The sequence below is a fragment of the Polyodon spathula genome, unplaced genomic scaffold, assembly GCF_017654505.1.
Source record: "Polyodon spathula isolate WHYD16114869_AA unplaced genomic scaffold, ASM1765450v1 scaffolds_907, whole genome shotgun sequence".
In the NCBI taxonomy this organism is placed as follows: Eukaryota; Metazoa; Chordata; class Actinopteri; order Acipenseriformes; family Polyodontidae; genus Polyodon; species Polyodon spathula.
The window spans coordinates 214-18451 of NW_024472394.1; the positions used below are offsets into that span (position 1 = coordinate 214).

Here is an 18238-nt window from a genome sequence, read left to right on the forward strand (position 1 = left end):
CCTTTCAGTGCAACTGGGGTACCATTCTGGAGAGCGGAAACTATAAGAGGGGTACTTGAGCTGAAAACTCCAGACAGAAAGGGGTACAGTTTCAAAATGTGTTCATTCTACAGGGCGACGCTAAACTTCTGGCCCTAGCTGGATACTGGTTTCACCACGTCTGCTTAAATGAACAACTGATGCAGCTGCTATCTGCACAGAAGTGCCTACAAGAGAACACAAGAGTCAGTGAAAGGCACTGAGAGAGAGAGAGGCCGTTGATATATTTGGGTGCTGTAAGGCACTTTACAGATCTGGAGCGAACTGCAGTCTGTACCAAGTTCCGGCTCTCCAGATCTCTTGCAATAAATACCAAATGAGGAAAAAGACACAGAGCCTTCATGCACTTGATTTCAAGAAATTCCTCGTTTCAGATGGAGGTACGGGCGGCAGGTTTAGATTTGTTACCTGTATGAAACGTTTAAGAGTTACTTACTTGAGAATATGTTTGCGTTATAAGATTGCACGTACAGGATGTGTTATTTAAAAAAAAAAAAAAAGTCAATACAAATATTTATTAAATAGAATTAAAATGTATGAATGAATGAACGAACAAACATCGGCCAATGAGGAGAAGAAGCTCATCTTTAAGCAGAGGCAAGAATAAGGCAAGCATCTTCAATACACTTTGACTTCAGCTTGGCATACTGCACAGACAGAGAGAGAGAGGGGGACGGACCCTTCCTGTATTGCTACACCAGTTACCACTGGAAGCTCTGGTCTCTAAACCAGTGAGCAGAGCCTGGCGATCCCCAGGCGGTTTTACCCAATTGCGTCTCGACTCTTTCTTCCGGACGGTCCAGCAGCTCTGAAGAGGACCCGGCCCGGCGTGGAGCTACAGGTCCCCGACCGTCTCCAGGGCCCGCTCTGTGAAGTAGCGATGGGGCAGCCTCTTGGCTCCCTCGTTCTTCTTCCTCCCGTAATACGACAGCACGGAGGAGCAGTTCTGTTTGGCTGCGGACGCCTTCTCGCCGCCTTCACCATCGTCATCATCATCCCTGCAGGAGGGAACGAGAATCCGGCTTTATTCACCGCAGACAGACAGACAGACAGACAGACACAGGCCCCATAAGCGTGTTCCACTGTGAGGCTGGCACGGTCGCCACAACATAAACATAAAATCAACGTGGACCTGACTGTGCCGTCGTGTGATCCCACTGTCTTTATAAATCGAGTCTGTTGCATAAATACGCACGCGGTGCAGTCCAAGTTCTTGGTTTACATGTAGGAGACAGCGAGATTAAAATTAAAGACAGTTCTAGAAATCACAGGGCGCACATCACAGTACTTGCAGTGTATGTACTTCAGCGTTCAAGCAGCTTGTCAGCTCTGTACAGAATTTGATTTTCCAGCACACTGCATAATCCGGCACTGGTCCCAAACAATGCTGGATTATCCAGGTTTTTACTGTATGTGTGAATACTGTCTCTGTTTCTTCTTGGTGTCAGATATGTTGAAGCAGAGGAACGCAATCTTGTGTGTGCGTGCGTGCGTGCGTGCGTGCGTGTGGTTTACCAGAGAACGTCCTAAAAACACACGAGATCACCTACGATGATGCACGATTTATGGGTCACCCTCTGCATTTTAATCTCAGAACCTCTACAGCTGTCCCAGACTCTACTTGGCTTTCTCCACTCAACAATTTCAAAGTCAGCTGCTTTTTCTCAAGTCATCATTTCAGCGTACGCAGTGAAACAGGAGCCAGTCTGTACCGCCTCCTCCCACAGCAGCCTGTGATTCGAACAGCGAGGTGAGCCAGCGTTCGGAGCCCAAGGTCGACCGAGAGTAGAACAGCACGTCTCTATCGGACTTTACTGTCCCGAGGAAGGGCGCAGAGACAACACTGTAGCAGGTCCAGGAGACTGGGGTTATCAAAGGGGCAGCACAGCCCGCACAAGAATGAATCCACTGCTGCAAACGACACAAGAGGCGCGGGGAGAAGTTAATCATACTGATATAAACATGCCAGATTTAAATTTGCGGATCAAATGGCCATCCTTTTTATTTAAAAAAAAAAGAACTGTGTTAAATGCAAAACTGCTCTGTTGTACAGATTAGTGCAGCTAAATATAAAGCCGCAGGGATGGAAATAGAGACAGTCACTGCACAGCAACGGGATCCATTCCCGCTTCAGGAAGACTCTTGCTACCTCCACAGCAGAGGCCAAAAGCATTGCACCAGCCTGCAGAATGAACTCGCTTCACTTTGTTAAAGTCCAGTGAAACCTACGAGATAATGTCGCGTTAACATAATGAATCACACACGAGCGCTTTGTAGTTCTCCTGTATACTTAACGAAAAAAAAACGTGGACATTTGGAAATCTAACATGAAATACCATGAGATTATATCTATGTCTCAATCCTAACACTGTAGCTGGCTATCAAACTGGCAGTACTCTAACCTGGAATGAGGAAAATCGCTATGCAATAGGAGTCTTATTTCCATTCCTGGACTGTACAGAGTTTCACTGTACATGGCAAAGCCCAGAGAAGAAATATCAGATATGAAACAATCTGGGCTTCACTGCACGCTTACTGTTGTATTTGTCCTGCACATATATTTTGACAATAGAGACCAGATTCTAATTTGTGTAACATTAAAACAGCAAGCTATTGCAAACGCCTGTACTGCGCTGTGGAGTCCCGTGTCTCTCCTGCACGACTGAAAACACAGCACCGACCTGACTGCATGGGGTGATCACAGAGACAGAAACAAATATAATGTTATACTCTGTGGAGGAGGGGGGGGGGGGGGGGGGGGGGGCAAAAAAATCTGCCAATCTAACAGCTGACAGAAAAAAAAACACAATTGCGCGCTTTGTGATGGCCAAGGTCGGGTTGATAAAAACTTGCCGTTCTCGTCTCCTATCCCTCTCAGCAGCCTGGTCAGGAGGGACGAGGGGGAGGGGAGCTGGCTGCTGCACGTCAAAGAATGAAAAAAATAACACGTTCGGGGGGAGAGAGGCGGTGTTGTGAAAACGAGGAGAGACTGGAGGCCGGGAGCCAGAGAGACCCTGCTGTGTGATGATGTCAGCTTCATCCGCGGATTGGTTTTCCATTTATTTAATATAAAAAAAAAGTGTCAATTCTCTCATTCAAACAAGGGCTACACAGCTCCAGGCTGCTCTAGAGTTTAACACCTCCCCCAGTCACTGTGTCACTGAAGTTTTCAGATTTAATGTTTGAAAGTGCTCTCTTGCCTCCTCCAAAAATTCAACTTGACACCCACTGCTTATCTCCAAATGAAACACAAAACAGCCATCTTCAGAACTCCCTACAGACCAGGGCGGGGTATTCAGTGCTGTACATTGTAGGGAAATACGAAAAACATAACCATGTACACAAACCGGACTGCATAAAGGGAACGTCTTGTACCGCGAAGAGAATGAAAAGGGTTGAACATGCCCCAGGAGGAGTGCTGTCTCTGTGAGAGTTGCCCGAAGCAGCTGCAGGGTGCACCACGAATGCCAAGAAGCGTTTGTCCCGGGATGAGCAGACCACGCTGTTGTCGGTACGTTTCTGTTGCCGGCAGTAGCAGGTTTAGCGAAGGACTTGTTTACGCAACAGAAAGGGACAGGACGGGAAGGAACTAGGTTATCGTCGCTTAGCAACCGCTAACGACAACGATGCTGATCAGCTTGGATGCGGAGTTCGAGGTCAAAGACAGTTCATAAGAGGAGTCTTTTTAAACAAAAAAAAAAAAAAAAGGACAGGCATCTGCAGAGAGGCGCTCTGCTTGGGGAATTCAGACGCAGAGGGTGAAACATCCAGCCCCTGGCTTGAGAGAGTGTCCCGTGTGCAGGTGGACTCGATCAATCTAACCCTGCTCCCGCAAGCTAGGGGACAAACAGTCTAGGAATAGATCTGCAAGTCCCTTCATCGCCCAGGTCCCGAGTACCTCCTCAACCCGCTGACCCGCTGTGACCCGGCCCGCTAGCCGAGGTCCCCCCACTCTGGCCTGCTTGTTACCCCCAAGCAAACGCGCCCCACACGCTGAGAGAACGCTCATTCAGCTTCACGGCTCCGACTCTCTAGAGCTCTCTCCCAGGTTTGGTGCGCTACGCTCCCACCGTCGCTCGATTTAAATCAACTCTCAAGACCCGCCTGTTCTCTCCGTGCTCTTTAAGCCTCATATCTGCCATTAGCTGCTGTGTTGCTGCTATTGTGTGTATTATGCTGCTATCTATTTCCATGTATTTAATGCTGCTATTTCATGTATTCTGCTATCTTTTCCACTGTATTTAATGCACTATTTCATGTATTATGCTGCTATCCTGTATTCTGCTCTTTCCACTGTATTTAATGCACTATTTCATGTATTATGCTGCTATCCTGTATTCTGCTCTTTCCACTGTATTTAATGCACTATTTCATGTATTATGCTGCTATCCTGTATTCTGCTCTTTCCACTGTATTTAATGCACTATTTCATGTATTATGCTGCTATCCTGTATTCTGCTCTTTCCACTGTATTTAATGCACTATTTCATGTATTATGCTGCTATCCTGTATTCTGCTCTTTCCACTGTATTTAATGCACTATTTCATGTATTATGCTGCTATCCTGTATTCTGCTCTTTCCACTGTATTTAATGCACTATTTCATGTATTATGCTGCTGTCCTGTATTCTGCTCTTTCCACTGTATTTAATGCACTATTTCATGTATTATGCTGCTATCCTGTATTCTGCTCTTTCCACTGTATTTAATGCACTATTTCATGTATTATGCTGCTATCCTGTATTCTGCTCTTTCCACTGTATTTAATGCACTATTTCATGTATTATGCTGCTATCCTGTATTCTGCTCTTTCCACTGTATTTAATGCACTATTTCATGTATTATGCTGCTGTCCTGTATTCTGCTCTTTCCACTGTATTTAATGCACTATTTCATGTATTATCCTGTATTCTGCTCTCCACTGTATTCTGCATTTCTCTGTATTTGTAGTCTTATGGGTTTTCTAATTGTTACTGCATCTTTGTGATGGTGTTCCGCTATGAAAGGCGCTATATAAAATAAAGACTGATTGATATTGAATAATAATTCTTGTCATTCTTGTTTAACACAGGGCTGTTCGATCAGTCCCGGTCCTGGAGAGCCTTGACTCCACTCCAGGAGGTTTACCAGGTGAAAAAGAGCCGCACAAACACACAACAACAACACAATCGTTTAACACCACGACCCTGCTGCCGCGTCTACACAGCAGTGCAGAGCTGAGCGGGGTGCTGTTCTCACCTACCAGTGCACTGGCACAGCCTTGCTCTGCAGGAGGGTCCTGGCAGTGCTCCAGCTGAAACGCACCAACTGTGGGTATCCGAACACGGGGTCCAGGTGCTGGGACAGCCAGGCTTTCGTTTTGGGGTCTGGGGGAGGGGGGGGGGGGGGGGGGTTAAAGAAAGGAGGAGCAAATCGTTAGCCACAGCCCAGGGTGGAAGATCTAAAAACGTACATATTGATAAAATAACAGAGACGCCGACAGAAGCACTGCATCCCCCTGTAGGATAAACACGCAGCGCTTCGTGAAGAGGAGCCCTGCTCAATAGCGTGAGGTTAACATGTCCTTCAACGACGTCTCAATCCTGTAATTCTCGAGGGGGTGCAGAACGCTTGCCCGGAGCTGCACCTCTCTGCATGCACCAGTACTCGCGATGCTGCGCACCACACCCTTACAGAGCGCGTGTGTGTGCGATTTTTGTTTTGTTTTTTTTAAGCCAGCCTCACCGTTGGGGTATCCAGATCCATACTGCATCTCAGTCTCTCCCAGCTCTTCCACAAACTGCCAGTCCTTCACCGCGTGATCCCGCGCCACCTGCAACACAGCCGAGACTGTTCCACATGCACTACAGCACTTCTTACAGAGGGGGATTGCAAAGCACTGGGCAAAGCGCACAGCAGGGAAGAGCCAGCCACAATGCATTTGTACAGTGTGTCACGCACACAGCTGACAGTCAGACCATTCAAATAACAGCAAACGCACAAATAACACAAAGACAGCCGTTTAAATTTGATGCATCAAAACACACTAAGATACAAAAGCCATCTCTACAGAAGTGTTTTTAGTCTTGACGTGAAAACTCTAACCGCCCCAACCTGGAGGCAGCGCTGGTTAATTATTCTTTGAACCACAGAAAGAAATGCTTGTTTAAAATTCTCTCTCTCAACCACACTGCCACCTGCTGGTCTAAAAGAGGATACGCAATATAAAAGCTTAATTTTTTTTTTCTGTTACATCTAGTCTTATCTTGTCCCTTATCGAAGCTTGCGACTCTTTTGCGTAAAGTCCAGTTTCTTAAAGAGCTGTGGAGCCCTGCAAATGCAGCTGCTTCTTGACCGGGCAGCACTGTGAGCCTCCCTGCCCCTCCTCACCTTGGCGCAGATACTGGCAGCGCTGACGATGGGGAACAGGGAGTCTGCCTTGGGCCTGACTGTGACCTCCACCCCCGGGAATCTCTGGGACAGCTTGTCCTGGTACTTGTCAGCAGGTCCCACCGTGTCCACGTACACCTGGACAGAGAGAATTCCCAGGAAAGCCCCAGGGGTTAAAAGACATCAAGGGTGGATATTTATTCAGCATTTAATGATTTAGACCACAGTGGCGCTCAGATCTGCCATCGCAGACTCCGCTTTCATCTCTTACCCCTTTAACCCTTAGCGGTGCATTTACTCAGCGCTTGCGGTTTGAAATATTTTTTCAGCGTAAAACAGGTTTTTAAAAGGCACTGAATCGCAAAAGGACCCTCAGTACTGCATCTCCAGCCAAGCCCCACCCCTTGTTCGCTGTATTTTTCACATACCTCTTTACAGACTGATAAATCCTCTCCTGATCACTCGTTTTATCACCAGACTCCTCAATAATGCGATCCAGGTCATTATTTTATTACTGTAACATCTATGATGTTCTTTGAGCGCTGGATGCAGAAGCAGCTCTCTCCTTTGTTATGTTAGCTTCTTTGTGCACCTGTAAGCTGGGGGGGGGGGGGGTGCACGGCTTCCTGCAGCGATCCTTACCGACTCACCTCTTTGAGCTGCACTCCGCAGTCCAGGGCGTACTGAACCAGTCCGATGGCAGCGTCGTGAGACAGAGCGTTCAGGTTATACTTGACCCTGCAGCAGACAGAGACACACACACACACACACACACACACAGAGAAGAGAGTCACCGACACGCAACGCCTCTGCGCACACAGGATATGAGACTCTACCCGCAGCTGGGTCCAAACCCTGTGGAATGAACTCACTCTGCTTCATAGAGTCAAACGACAGCTGCTCAACGATGTTACAGTTCACACATTGAATTGCGCACCAGCGCTTTGTGGTTTTCCCAGACGCTTACTGGAAAAACTGACAAACAGAAAGACAGAAAATGTTTAAACAATGTCTCAATCCTGAAGTTCCAGTCAATGCAAAACTTTTGCCCACAGCTGTAGTTTTCAACACAATACGCAAAATATCCTACCTACTCAACTTTAGACAGCCGAGTCTGGTTACAGAAAACATATATATTTGTTTTTTTTGTTTAATGGATGGCTTTTTGCTCATAACAATGAGATGCGTGCCTTTGCACTTTGAAAGCAGAGTCCTGTCAGGCATGGAATCGAGACTCCTGTTGCACAGCGGTTTCACCCAGTCCAGGTTTTACTACCAGCTTGACCAGCCCACAGTGTGTACAGGCAACAAGCTCAGATGCGTGTTAATAAACCTGGAAGGGATCACGCTGCTGTGCAACAGGAGTCTTACTCGCACCCCCTTGCCTGCGCTCCCTGGAGGGAGCCCTACCTCTGCAGCATGCTGGTGGAGATGGTATTGGGAGACAGGACCTGCAGAGCCCAGCCCACAAAGTCCTTCGCTTTGTCCAGCTTCCTGAACAGCCTCTCCCTCTCCTCTTCTGACAGCGTCTTCGAATCTACACGGGGGAGAATAAATAAAAACAGCACTCGATATCACGCTGCCCCAACATCCTGATCCTCGACACCGGACCACAAGGACAGGGTTACCCTGCGACTCCATGCACACTGGGACAGACTGGGGACAGACTGGGGACAGTTCAGCTCCCCTCGCAATGCATTCTGGTAAGTGTAGTCCTGCTGTGAAAGGTGTCGGGGACAGGTCAAGCATCCCAGAATATTTTACGTAAATCAAAAAAAAAAAAACTACAAAATTATATCGCAGACAGCTGCTCGCGTCACCCAGCGAGGAGAGACACGCCCGCTCCTTACCCGCAACTTTCAGATCCTGCAGGCGCTGCTTCATAGACACCGGGCAGAAACAGATCCCGTACACCATGGGGCCTGCAGAGAGAAACAAGAGGAGAAAGAAAATGAGACAGGAGGGAGGCACGCCCGGGTCTCGGAGAGTCCAGCCACTGTGCCAGTCAGTGCGGCGGGACACTTCTCAGCACCCATTCCCTGTCCCAGGTACCCCGGGAGCCCGCTGCGGGGGCGGGACGGGGGGGTCCCCTTCAATTATCCTCACCCAGGACGGGCCCCCTGCCGGCCTCGTCGATCCCCAGGCAGCACGCCTCAGTCCTGCACGCCTCCGGGATGCCAGACGCCAGGCGGCAGCTCCGGGAATTATCCGCTTCAAACGCGCTCAGGTCCATTTCCAATCGCCCTTCTCTGCAAAGGGAAACCGTGACGGCGCGCTTTTTAGCTTTGCTTCCCAACCGCGACAACGTTTACTTATTTACTTATTTTATTTTATTTTATTTAAACCCTTTAAAAAAAAAAATGGTACACGTGGGATTTGAAAGAGATAAAAAAAAAAAAAACACATTTTTACCCGCGCGTTTCCTGAACTCTGACCCGTTTCCAGTTTTAAATAAAATACAGCAATCTGTTTTTTTTTTTGTGTTTGTTTGTTTTGTTTTTTTTTTTTTTTTTTTTTGCTGTTGTTGTCGTCAATTTAAAAAAAAAGTCTAGTGACGCGGGGGGGGGGACAACATAAACAGACCTCAATAAAGCGGCGGCCGGCTGCGCGCTGAGCGTCCTGGGAGTTGTAGTTCTCTGCTGTTGTAGTTCGCGTTGGAACGCGGCGGCTCAGTTTGAGGTAAGGGTGATGGCATTGCGTCATCGTCACTGCTATTATAAAAAGGGGCTTCTGCAATCGGCGCGTGCTGATTGCTGCACCAGGGGGGTTTGTTTAGCTGGGGGGGGCTGCTGAGCGGAAAAAATAAAATAAAATAAAAAAAAAAAAAAAAAAAAAAAAAAAAAAGATTGCCACCGTCCAAGCTCAAAACTGCAGAGGAGACAGAACTAGCGCTTTTGCTCCACCGTCGGCTAACTGCAACGCACAAGTACGCTGAGACGTGTGATTTGTTTTATTTCGAGGGGGGTTTGGTAAGATGTTGCACGGGTGTCGTGCGCCCTTGCGTTACGCGTGTTGCGGAGTGGGTCAGTGTCTCTGGTACCAGGCAGGGAGGATGAACGGACGCGTCTGTTTGGAAGGGCTGCAGGAGCCCGTGTGTTTAACTTTGAGCTGTTTTATTCCGAGGACCACACGGGCTCCTAACGCGTCTGTTTCACCGACATTGTGAATGAGGGGAACAGATCTATGCAGGAATTTCATATCTAGGACATGCCTTTTGGATCGGATTCACAGAAGCTGTTTCTGTGCGGGCCACGAACTTGAAATAATGCGGCGGTTTAGTTCAGGAACGCGTGTGTTGCCGTGCTGATTATAAAACGCTTGCGTATCTTCTGTATATTGCAACAAAGCAAAATTAAACCCATGCACTCCGCCGGAATTATGGCTGCGAGATTATTTAATGCAGTGAATGACAAGCTTGCATACGATAATCGTTATTAAATACAATTTATTATTATTATTATTATTATGATAGGGCCTACTTTACGCCACTGAGAATAAAGGGATGGTCTGTCGATTTCCACTTGCAAACCAACCAGCTATAAACTAGTGTTAAGTCTAATTGGGTACCAATGAGAAATAATTATTAGGCAAACTTCAATTTACACTAAAGGGGCTGTTTGTGGGGAAAGATGTAAACGCAAGTAGTCTTGTGTTGTGTCGCATGTTTTGCAGGGTTATCCTGAGTAAACAGTGACAGGAATTATTTTTATATAAATAAACTGCGCTCTGATGAATCGCATTCCTCTGCACTGCTGGCACGGTCACCGGGAGTTTGCTGTAATCGCTATTTGCATCAGGCTAGGGATTTGCATGCCAGACCTGTTTAAAATAAACCAGAATCTCCGTTGCCTTGCACCCTTTAAAATGAAGTTTTCTTTCTTTGTGTGTTGCACTTTGCAGTACCAGCGGCGTGTTCGTCTTTAATACTGAATATCCTTTAAATGTTAAGGGGGGAGCGGTTTGTATTTCAAAGTAACTTTTGAAACGGTCGCGGATTTCATTGCGTGCGCGGCTTTTTAAATTGCACACCTGATCAAGCGATTGGAGAAGTGCGCTTCGCCTGTTTCTTTTGGGTTTGGGTCGATAACTGTTTTTTAAAATACATTTCCAAGTCCTTGGAAGGAAGCAGAATTGATCGATTTCAGGTGCTTTCATTTGAAAGCCAGTTCGATCGACTACAGCGACTGCAAGATTTACAACACTGCAGATTTGCAATTGTGATCGGTGATGTGTTGCCGTTCATTGAATAGGGGGTGGGGGAAATTTGATATTTTGAAAAGGAGTCTGTCCGCTAATGCGTTTCAATCCTCTCGTTTCCTTGCGCCAGGGGAACCATCGGGATGTCCTCCGGGAAGGCGAAGATCGGGAAGCCGGCTCCACACTTCGAAGCCACAGCGGTGGTGGACGGACAGTTTAAACACATCAAGCTGTCCGACTACCGAGGTACTGGTTGCACCCCCGCCTTGAGAACAGATTTCAACTGTTTTGTGTTTTACATGGTTATGTTAGGTGGGCTGCTGGAAACGCAGACTCTGGAGCAGAGGGAACAGGAAGCAGCTTTGTGGGATGGAATGCCACATTGTTCAATTTAACTTTTCAGTTGCGTACAAGGAAAATTGCAAAGCAGTGTTTAATAGGATGTGTTCACTTTGCATTAATCAGCAGGTTGCATTAGACTTCACGGTGCGCAGTGAGTTTGTTCTGTGTAGAGTGTTTGGTTCGGATTGCCTGGCTTCGTGTTTTCCTCCCTAATGAAGTCATATTTTAGCACGGGCACGTCCCAAATTCTCCCCCAACGCCTGGCTCTCGTTTTGCTCTTCAGGGAAGTATGTGGTGTTGTTCTTCTACCCCCTGGACTTCACCTTCGTCTGCCCCACCGAGATCACCGCCTTCAGCGACCACGTCTCTGACTTCAACAAGATCAACTGCGAGGTGATCGGAGCCTCCACTGACTCTCAGTTCAGCCACCTGGCATGGTGAGTGAGCCCCGGAGCCCAGCCGGGAACAGAGCGCTGCTGCAGGCAGGCCCCCCCCCAGCGGGGAGCTGGCATGTGGGCTGGGCTGGGAGTGTCTGTCTGCTATCTGTCTCTGCTCAGTGTGGGCAGGGTGTATCTGCTCAGTGCAGACTGGCACCCACGCCCATGATAAAGCGTCCGAGCAACCGACCCGACCCGGCACTGGGAATGCAGACTCCTTTGAATCCGTTCCAGCGGCTGGGTGGCGTCAAACTCTGAATATCTTAACTAGGCGCGAACTGGGGGACGCCGGGGGGGACACCCCTGCGCTGTCTGGTTCTCATTCCAATTGAGTGCTCGGTGACATCGCTGAACCCCTTTATAATTGAGCTAATCACTTCACATTATTAGTATTATGAGTCATTTGGCAGATGCTTTTATCCAAAGCGACTTAGAGACCAGGGGGGTGAACTCTGCATCAAACTGCTGCTGCTGCAGAGTCTCTTCCAATAGGACCTTGTTTGTTTTGCGTCTCGTCCGAAGGACGGAGCCCAAGGAGGTTCAGTGACTTGCTCGGGGTCTCGCACACACAGGGGGTCAGCGGCTGAGCTGGGATTTGAACCTCCTGGTATCAAACCCCTTTCTCTAGCCACAGGATGCGCCTCATTCAGAAATGCGTCCCCCTCTCTCTGTCGCGTGTTTTAATCATTCCTCTATGTTTTAGGATCAACACCCCTCGCAAGCAGGGCGGTCTGGGTCCCCTGAAGATCCCTCTGCTGGCCGATCTCTCCCAGTCGATCTCGCGGGATTACGGGGTGCTGAAAGAGGATGAGGGGATCGCTTACAGGTGAGCAGGGGCGTCGCGTCCTGGCTATTGGCGGCTTCATCATCCAGGAGCGCTGCTGGAAACGCAGGATCGCTTCCCTCCGTGCAGCGATCAGCTACAAATGGATTGATTGCCTGTCTCTCTCTCTATATCCTCATAGATAGAGATAGATGGATATAATCTATCTCCTCCAGTCATGAATTATTAAATTTCAATTCTGAAGATGGTTTATATGGAGTTTGAGAAGTTACCCCTGATGAAATCTATTTATTTAATTAAATACCTACAGCTCTGGCCAAAAGTTTCTCATCACGTAGAAATTTAGGATTGAGGCATTTTAAACTGAACTAGAGGAACATAATTCAGATCTTTGTTTTTGACATCGTGTAATCAAAAAAACTACACAATGATGTCGCAAAAGTACTGGAAGCCATAATAGCAGTACAGTAGTGTTTCATGCTGGATTTCGAAACGTCGCATTGTACCAGTTTGTCATGTTTTTAGTTTTAGGGAAACCTGCCAAGCGCTGGGTGTGCAGTTCAGTGTATTAACTAACATTATTGAGCAGCTTTCGCTCTGCAGGGTGGTGCTTATCGTTTGTCCACAGCTGTCCATGCATTATGAAACGGATTCTCTGCTGGTGTAGAAGCAGAGAGATTCACCCTGGCTGTGCTCTGGTTTACACAGAGGCCTCTTTGTGATCGACGACAAGGGAATCCTGCGCCAGATCACCGTGAACGACCTGCCTGTGGGGCGCTCTGTGGACGAGACTCTGAGACTGGTGCAGGCCTTTCAATTCTCAGACCAGCACGGAGAAGGTAAGAGGGGAGGAAAAAGGGGGTAGAGGGAGGTAAGAGGAGGTGGAAGAGAGGGGAGGGGGAGTAGTCTGCAAGCACTGAACATCAAGCAGAGTCCTGATGAGCAGTTTGAATACCTCGTGAACAGAGCCAGCACACCAGGATCGTGTTGCCAGCACTGGAGGAAAGAATCCACTGGGTTCATGACACCCGGAGCTCTGGCTGGATCTCTCTGTCAATCAAGAAGAGGTTAATATTTTGCACTTCGCATATCTGCTATGAATTGAAGCTGCATTGCTTTTTCAGAAAGATTACAACACCTGTGTAAAGATTTTATTTTTTGTTAGTGATTTTACAGAAGCGTGGCAGTTTCGCTATTCGTGGCTGTGCGTGTTTTTTCTAGCGATTTGGTAACTGGAGCGTTCTCCTGATCGGTGCTTTTTCTGCCTCGGAAATTTCTACCTGCGTGAAATTTCCAATCTGCGAGCCAGTGAGGGTTTTCAACTGCTTTCCGACAGCAGGGTTCAGCACGACAAAGCAGACTAATTAAAACTGAGCTACGGATGTGCAAACGAGACTTTCTTTTGATCGGCGACGATCTGAAGGTAGCCGATCTCTGTCTGTGTGCCTCTCTCTGCGGCTGTGCGAGCGTGCGCCCTACAGCTAATATTTGGGTACGAACACATTAATAATTGCGCGGGCACTTCACAATTTGAACCCTAGCCGGTGAGCTGGTTCGTAACGGGGCAGTGATATTGAAGCCCTCTCTGAATCGTACCTCTCGGTTGCTCCTGTGCTTTGCTTTGAACTGGTTTTGTCGTTCTCTCCCCAGTTTGCCCAGCAGGCTGGAAGCCGGGCAGCGACACCATCACCCCCGACGTGGAGAAGAGCAAGCAGTATTTCACCAAGCAGAACTGAAGCGATCTGCGGCGTGGATCCTCTGAGGGGTAGCCAGCACCGATCTGACAGCGGCACCCTCTGCTGGTCTAGCGAGGCTGAGACCTGAGGGTTCTCCCTTTCTTTAGTTTTTGGTGCAAGAATGAGACCAAGTGTTAAACGTTTGTACCTGCGAAATAAAAGCTTGACCCTTTATTTAAAAGCGTGTGCGTGGTTGTTTTAGGGGTGTGTGTTTAGATCTGTCTGTGTCATTGATTGGGTCCCCATCTTCAGCAGGTTTAACGTACGATCCTGTAGACGTGGCAGAGTGTTATGCAAATCTCTATACTAGTCTAGATTTTTGTTTTATTGATCAATTTTATATAGAATTTTATAATCTATGTATTTGCGGCTTTTGGTTTCTCGAATTGCGTTGCGTGTGTGTTTTTAATGAAATATTCAGACCGCTTTCAGAATTAGGAACATGCGAGTAGAGCGCTGGGTTAATTATAATTATTTCTTTGCGTTCTGTTTATTTTGTTCCCTCTGTCAGCTGCAGTTCCTCGGACCGCCACTGGAGGGCAGCGTAGCCGCGCTGAGAGCGGTCTGGTGAAACCCTGCGTCAGGTTTACGAAGCGCCTGCAGTCAAACGCGTTTGATGAAGTGACCGGGGATGTCAACTGCGAAACCAAGGGCGCAGGTGCAGGGAGGAGGTCGTGCTGTACAAAAGTTTTTGCATCCCCCCCTATAAATGCAAGATCAATAAAGACCCTGTTTGTAATTCATCCAAACCTGCGAGTCACGGTGATCCAGCACCGTGTTTTGCCGCGTTGTTTGTGTGGATCGGTGTGGTCTGTGCGTCAGAGAAAGACGAGGCTTTCAATAGTGAGTGGTCAGACACGGTAAAGAGCAGCTGTGTTTAATTCAGCCACTGCGGCCACCACAAATGATTGCTTTCAAGGGCAGCTGGTTTGTCAACCGACCACACAGATGATCTGTAGGGAGGGGGACCCGCGGTTAATTACATGCGCGTCCCGACCCGACGCACGCTTCTCACTGAGCGGAACCAGTGCAGTCTGCGCAAGACAACAACGCACGGCTCCCTCTTTTACCGGGAAAAAAAAGCCCAAAAACAGGCGTGCCCGGTCCTTCAGCGGGAGAGCGCCTGGATTATTTTGTTTGCCGGTTGCGCCCTCAAGCAGCAAGCATGGGCTGGAAAATATGAGCCGATAAACGAGCTCAAGACGATACGAACAACGCGAATGAGAAGAGGGTTCGTCGTGCAGGGGTCAGGCCTGGGGTTCAGAGCTCAATGCACTGGGTTGTTGGGGAAATGCTCAGAGAAGTTAAGAAGCTTGATGTTGTATCAATGGCTCCTCTCTTTATTGCTACATGAACAGCTCCCAATAGTCAACCTGCAGACCCGGGTGAGGCTTATTCATGCTTTGAGAAATCTAGAAGAGATTTAATAGCAGGGGCTAATACTTTAAACTTCTGGCTCCTAATAATACTAGACTTAATTGAGGGGAGCTCTGAACCCCAGGACTGGGTGCAGCAGCAGCAGGGCTAGTGAGAGTTTCTAACCCTGCTCAAACTCCTGGCTCCTGGTCACTGCAATAATAATAATAATAATAATTGGAACAAAAAGACAACAGTAAGGTCCCGGTTTGCAGACAGGATGTGGGTTTGTGCTGGAGTCAGAAGCCGACTTGTTTTTTTTGAAGTCCGTTTCCTTCCTTCCTTGCTGCCCGGCAGAGAAAGTTTTGAGATTTTTTCAGGGCGACGCATTCCCGTTGTTGGCAGGAGGGCAGAGGGGAGGGGGTGGGAACATCAATCTTCTTCCCACACGGCTTTCTCCAGTCCAGCATTCCTCAAGGCAATGTCACGTCCTGCCCTGCGGGTATCTGTGAACGCACAGCCTGGCCGCTTCATTAGACTGGGTTTGGCGTGGCGCTTGCTCTCCTGGTAAACTCTGGGTCCCTTCATTACACCGATGAGGCAGAAGGGTCTAGTCTCCCCAGCTATGCCTGGACCCAGATGGTTGCTTTCAAGGCTGCAATGCAGCCGGTCCACCGTGACAGTGGAGACTTCAGAAGTGAAGACTCCCCCGCATCTCAGTGGGATTGAGCACGTGTGGGGTGAACTTGAACGATCGTCACCCCCGATCCCCTGCCCTATCGCTCTGTGGATCCGTTTTGTGAAATGACTCGACGGGTTCCCTAGAGACGCGTTCCAGCACCTTGTGGCGCCTGTGCCCCGTTGTGTCAAATTGGGTTAGCCCAACTCGCATGGGACGGGGGGGGGGGGGGGGGGGCGATTAAGAGGAGGAGAAGGGTTCTTATAGAGCTGCACGATCGAGGGAAAATGTACTGGGAAGGAAAACTACACCCTGGTGAAGATAGCATTGATAATGGACCTTTGTCACATTTTGTAAGGGACGGAGCCTTTAATGGGTCGAGCGGTGACGTCGCCTGTCTAGAATCCTCGCTGTCAGCCCGGACTGTTCTGGCCTGAGCTGGCATGCGTGACACCCGCAGGTGTGGCTTTCTCTCTGGAGCTCATGCAAAACACCTTGACAGCAGCCTGCCCAGCCAGTACAGCTAACGCCTTTAAATGCGTGGCTCGTTCCAAGGCTTACCACTGATGAGCCAAGATAATCGCTCCCCACAAGCCTTGCTTTGTATAGAACTGTTAATATCCGCACATCGCTGCTTTACAGCCCTACCCAGCTATCGCGTCTTAATCTGAGGCTTCGAATGGATCAGCTATTTATAAAATAAAACTGAACCGCTCCCTCCCTCCCTCACCCCCCTAAGAGAAAGGGTGCTCCCTCCAGTCCAGGGCAGGCTTGAGGCACGGAGACTGAACTGCTCCCTCCCTCCCTCACCCCCCTAAGAGAAAAGGTGCTCCCTCCAGTCCAGGGCAGGCTTGAGGCACGGAGACTGAACTGCTCCCTCCCTCCCTCACCCCCCTAAGAGAAAGGGTGCTCCCTCCAGTCCAGGGCAGGCTTGAGGCACGGAGACTGAACTGCTCCCTCCCTCCCTCACCCCCCCTAAGAGAAAGGGTGCTCCCTCCAGTCCAGGGCAGGCTTGAGGCACGGAGACTGAACTCCCTCCCTCCCTCACCTCCCTAAGAGAAAGGGTGCTCCCTCCAGGGCAGGCTTGAGGCACGGAGACTGAACTGCTCCCTCCCTCCCTCACCCCCCCCTAAGAGAAAGGGTGCTCCCTCCAGTCCAGGGCAGGCTTGAGGCACGGAGACTGAACTGCTCCCTCCCTCCCTCACCCCCCCTAAGAGAAAGGGTGCTCCCTCCAGTCCAGGGCAGGCTTGAGGCACGGAGACTGAACTGCTCCCTCCCTCCCTCACCCCCCCCCTAAGAGAAAGGGTGCTCCCTCCAGTCCAGGGCAGGCTTGAGGCACGGAGACTGAACTGCTCCGTCCCTCCTTCACCCCCCTAAGAGAAAAGGGCCACATCGATAATTGCAGCTCGTGTCTTTCGCGTCTACATTACAATTGATTACATAGTAATAATCATACTCTGTAGATACCTTTTAAAAGCGCGTCTCCACGGTAAAGACACGGAGGAAAGTAAGGTGAAGCATATTGAATATTAAACGTGGTAAGCTGTGACAAAGTACAGTAAATGGAAAGGCATCGCGTTGCACACTAGTGTTACTCGCTAACCTCTGTTTATAAATAACGATTTATTTTTGGGTGTTGTGTTTTTTTATTTTTAAGGCTGCTGACGCATGCGTCTCGCAGTGGAATTTTTTTTATTTTCATTTTTTTTTTAATGGTAATAAATGAAAATAGACGGCGTGGTTCGTGCAGCGTTGCTGGAAAGTGTGTGTCCTGAATCTTGTGTGTGTTTTTTTTTTTTTTTTATTATCTGCGTGTTTTTCACCACCCATAGTTTAGAGCCACGGGTAACAGCGCGGCGAGTGTCTGGGAAACTCCCCCGGCGCTCGATCTTTTTTTTTCACACTAAAGGCGCTTTTATATTACTGACATCTATCCAAAACAGCCAGCTCTGACCGGCAACGTGGGCGGGGGTTCCCGGAAAGCCTCTTCGTGGGACGTCACTAGCAGCTGCAATGACCATATTTGGATATCTTTCTTGTGCGTCAACAGGAAAAAGCCCCCGACGCGCTCACGTCACATGCGCCACTGCCCGCCTGCCAGGGTAGGATGTTGAACTTTGTACACAAATTCTTCTGTGTTTATTACGTTTATAAGTTTTTTTTTGTTTGTTTTTTTTTAAACCACACTACACCAGAAATAGAAAACGATTTTAGGAAGCCTGGTTTTTAAAAGCTTTTCCATTCTGGAGGCGCACGTCTGTGTTCTACATGTTCTGGAAATCTCAAGAGCCGTGTGATG

At 48.6% G+C, this 18238-nt stretch overlaps 2 protein-coding genes across 3 annotated transcripts; one reads left to right on the forward strand and one right to left on the reverse strand.

Moving 5' to 3' along the window:
• Nucleotides 1-540: 540 nt before the first annotated feature.
• On the reverse strand, nt 541-8915 carry rnaseh2a (ribonuclease H2, subunit A). 2 transcript variants are annotated; one of them, XM_041242079.1, is made up of 9 exons: nt 8821-8915; nt 8515-8657; nt 8259-8330; nt 7819-7945; nt 7059-7146; nt 6409-6546; nt 5764-5851; nt 5282-5405; nt 541-1037 (listed from the first exon to the last, which is right to left on the reverse strand). In XM_041242079.1, the coding sequence occupies exons 2-9, from the start codon at nt 8639-8641 to the stop codon at nt 875-877; spliced, it is 927 nt and encodes a 308-aa protein (XP_041098013.1). In that variant the 5' UTR covers nt 8642-8657; nt 8821-8915; the 3' UTR covers nt 541-874. The 2 variants fall into 2 exon arrangements, with proteins under 2 accessions (XP_041098013.1, XP_041098012.1); XM_041242078.1 differs by lacking the exon at nt 8821-8915 and having other exon boundaries at nt 8515-8793.
• A 292-nt stretch (nt 8916-9207) lies between these two features.
• prdx2 (peroxiredoxin 2) lies at nt 9208-14078 on the forward strand. Its single transcript, XM_041242080.1, has 6 exons — nt 9208-9334; nt 10736-10851; nt 11231-11384; nt 12088-12210; nt 12877-13007; nt 13819-14078. The coding sequence occupies exons 2-6, from the start codon at nt 10749-10751 to the stop codon at nt 13902-13904; spliced, it is 597 nt and encodes a 198-aa protein (XP_041098014.1). The 5' UTR covers nt 9208-9334; nt 10736-10748; the 3' UTR covers nt 13905-14078.
• The last annotated feature ends 4160 nt before the right edge of the window (nt 14079-18238 follow it).

Bases quoted from the DNA above. Each gene is read 5' to 3' on its own strand.
- rnaseh2a (XM_041242079.1), bottom strand. From the start codon at position 8,641: ATGGACCTGAGCGCGTTTGAAGCGGATAATTCCCGGAGCTGCCGCCTG. The intron at 7,946-8,258 runs GTAAGGAGCGGG...TCCCCCGTGTAG, and splicing joins GCAGGATCTGAAAGTTGCGG to ATTCGAAGACGCTGTCAGAA. The intron at 5,852-6,408 runs GTGAGGAGGGGC...GCTGTGTTGCAG, and splicing joins CTGCCAGTATCTGCGCCAAG to GTGGCGCGGGATCACGCGGT.
- prdx2 (XM_041242080.1), top strand. From the start codon at position 10,749: ATGTCCTCCGGGAAGGCGAAGATCGGGAAGCCGGCTCCACACTTCGAA. The intron at 11,385-12,087 runs GTGAGTGAGCCC...TCTATGTTTTAG, and splicing joins CAGTTCAGCCACCTGGCATG to GATCAACACCCCTCGCAAGC. The intron at 12,211-12,876 runs GTGAGCAGGGGC...TGGTTTACACAG, and splicing joins GATGAGGGGATCGCTTACAG to AGGCCTCTTTGTGATCGACG.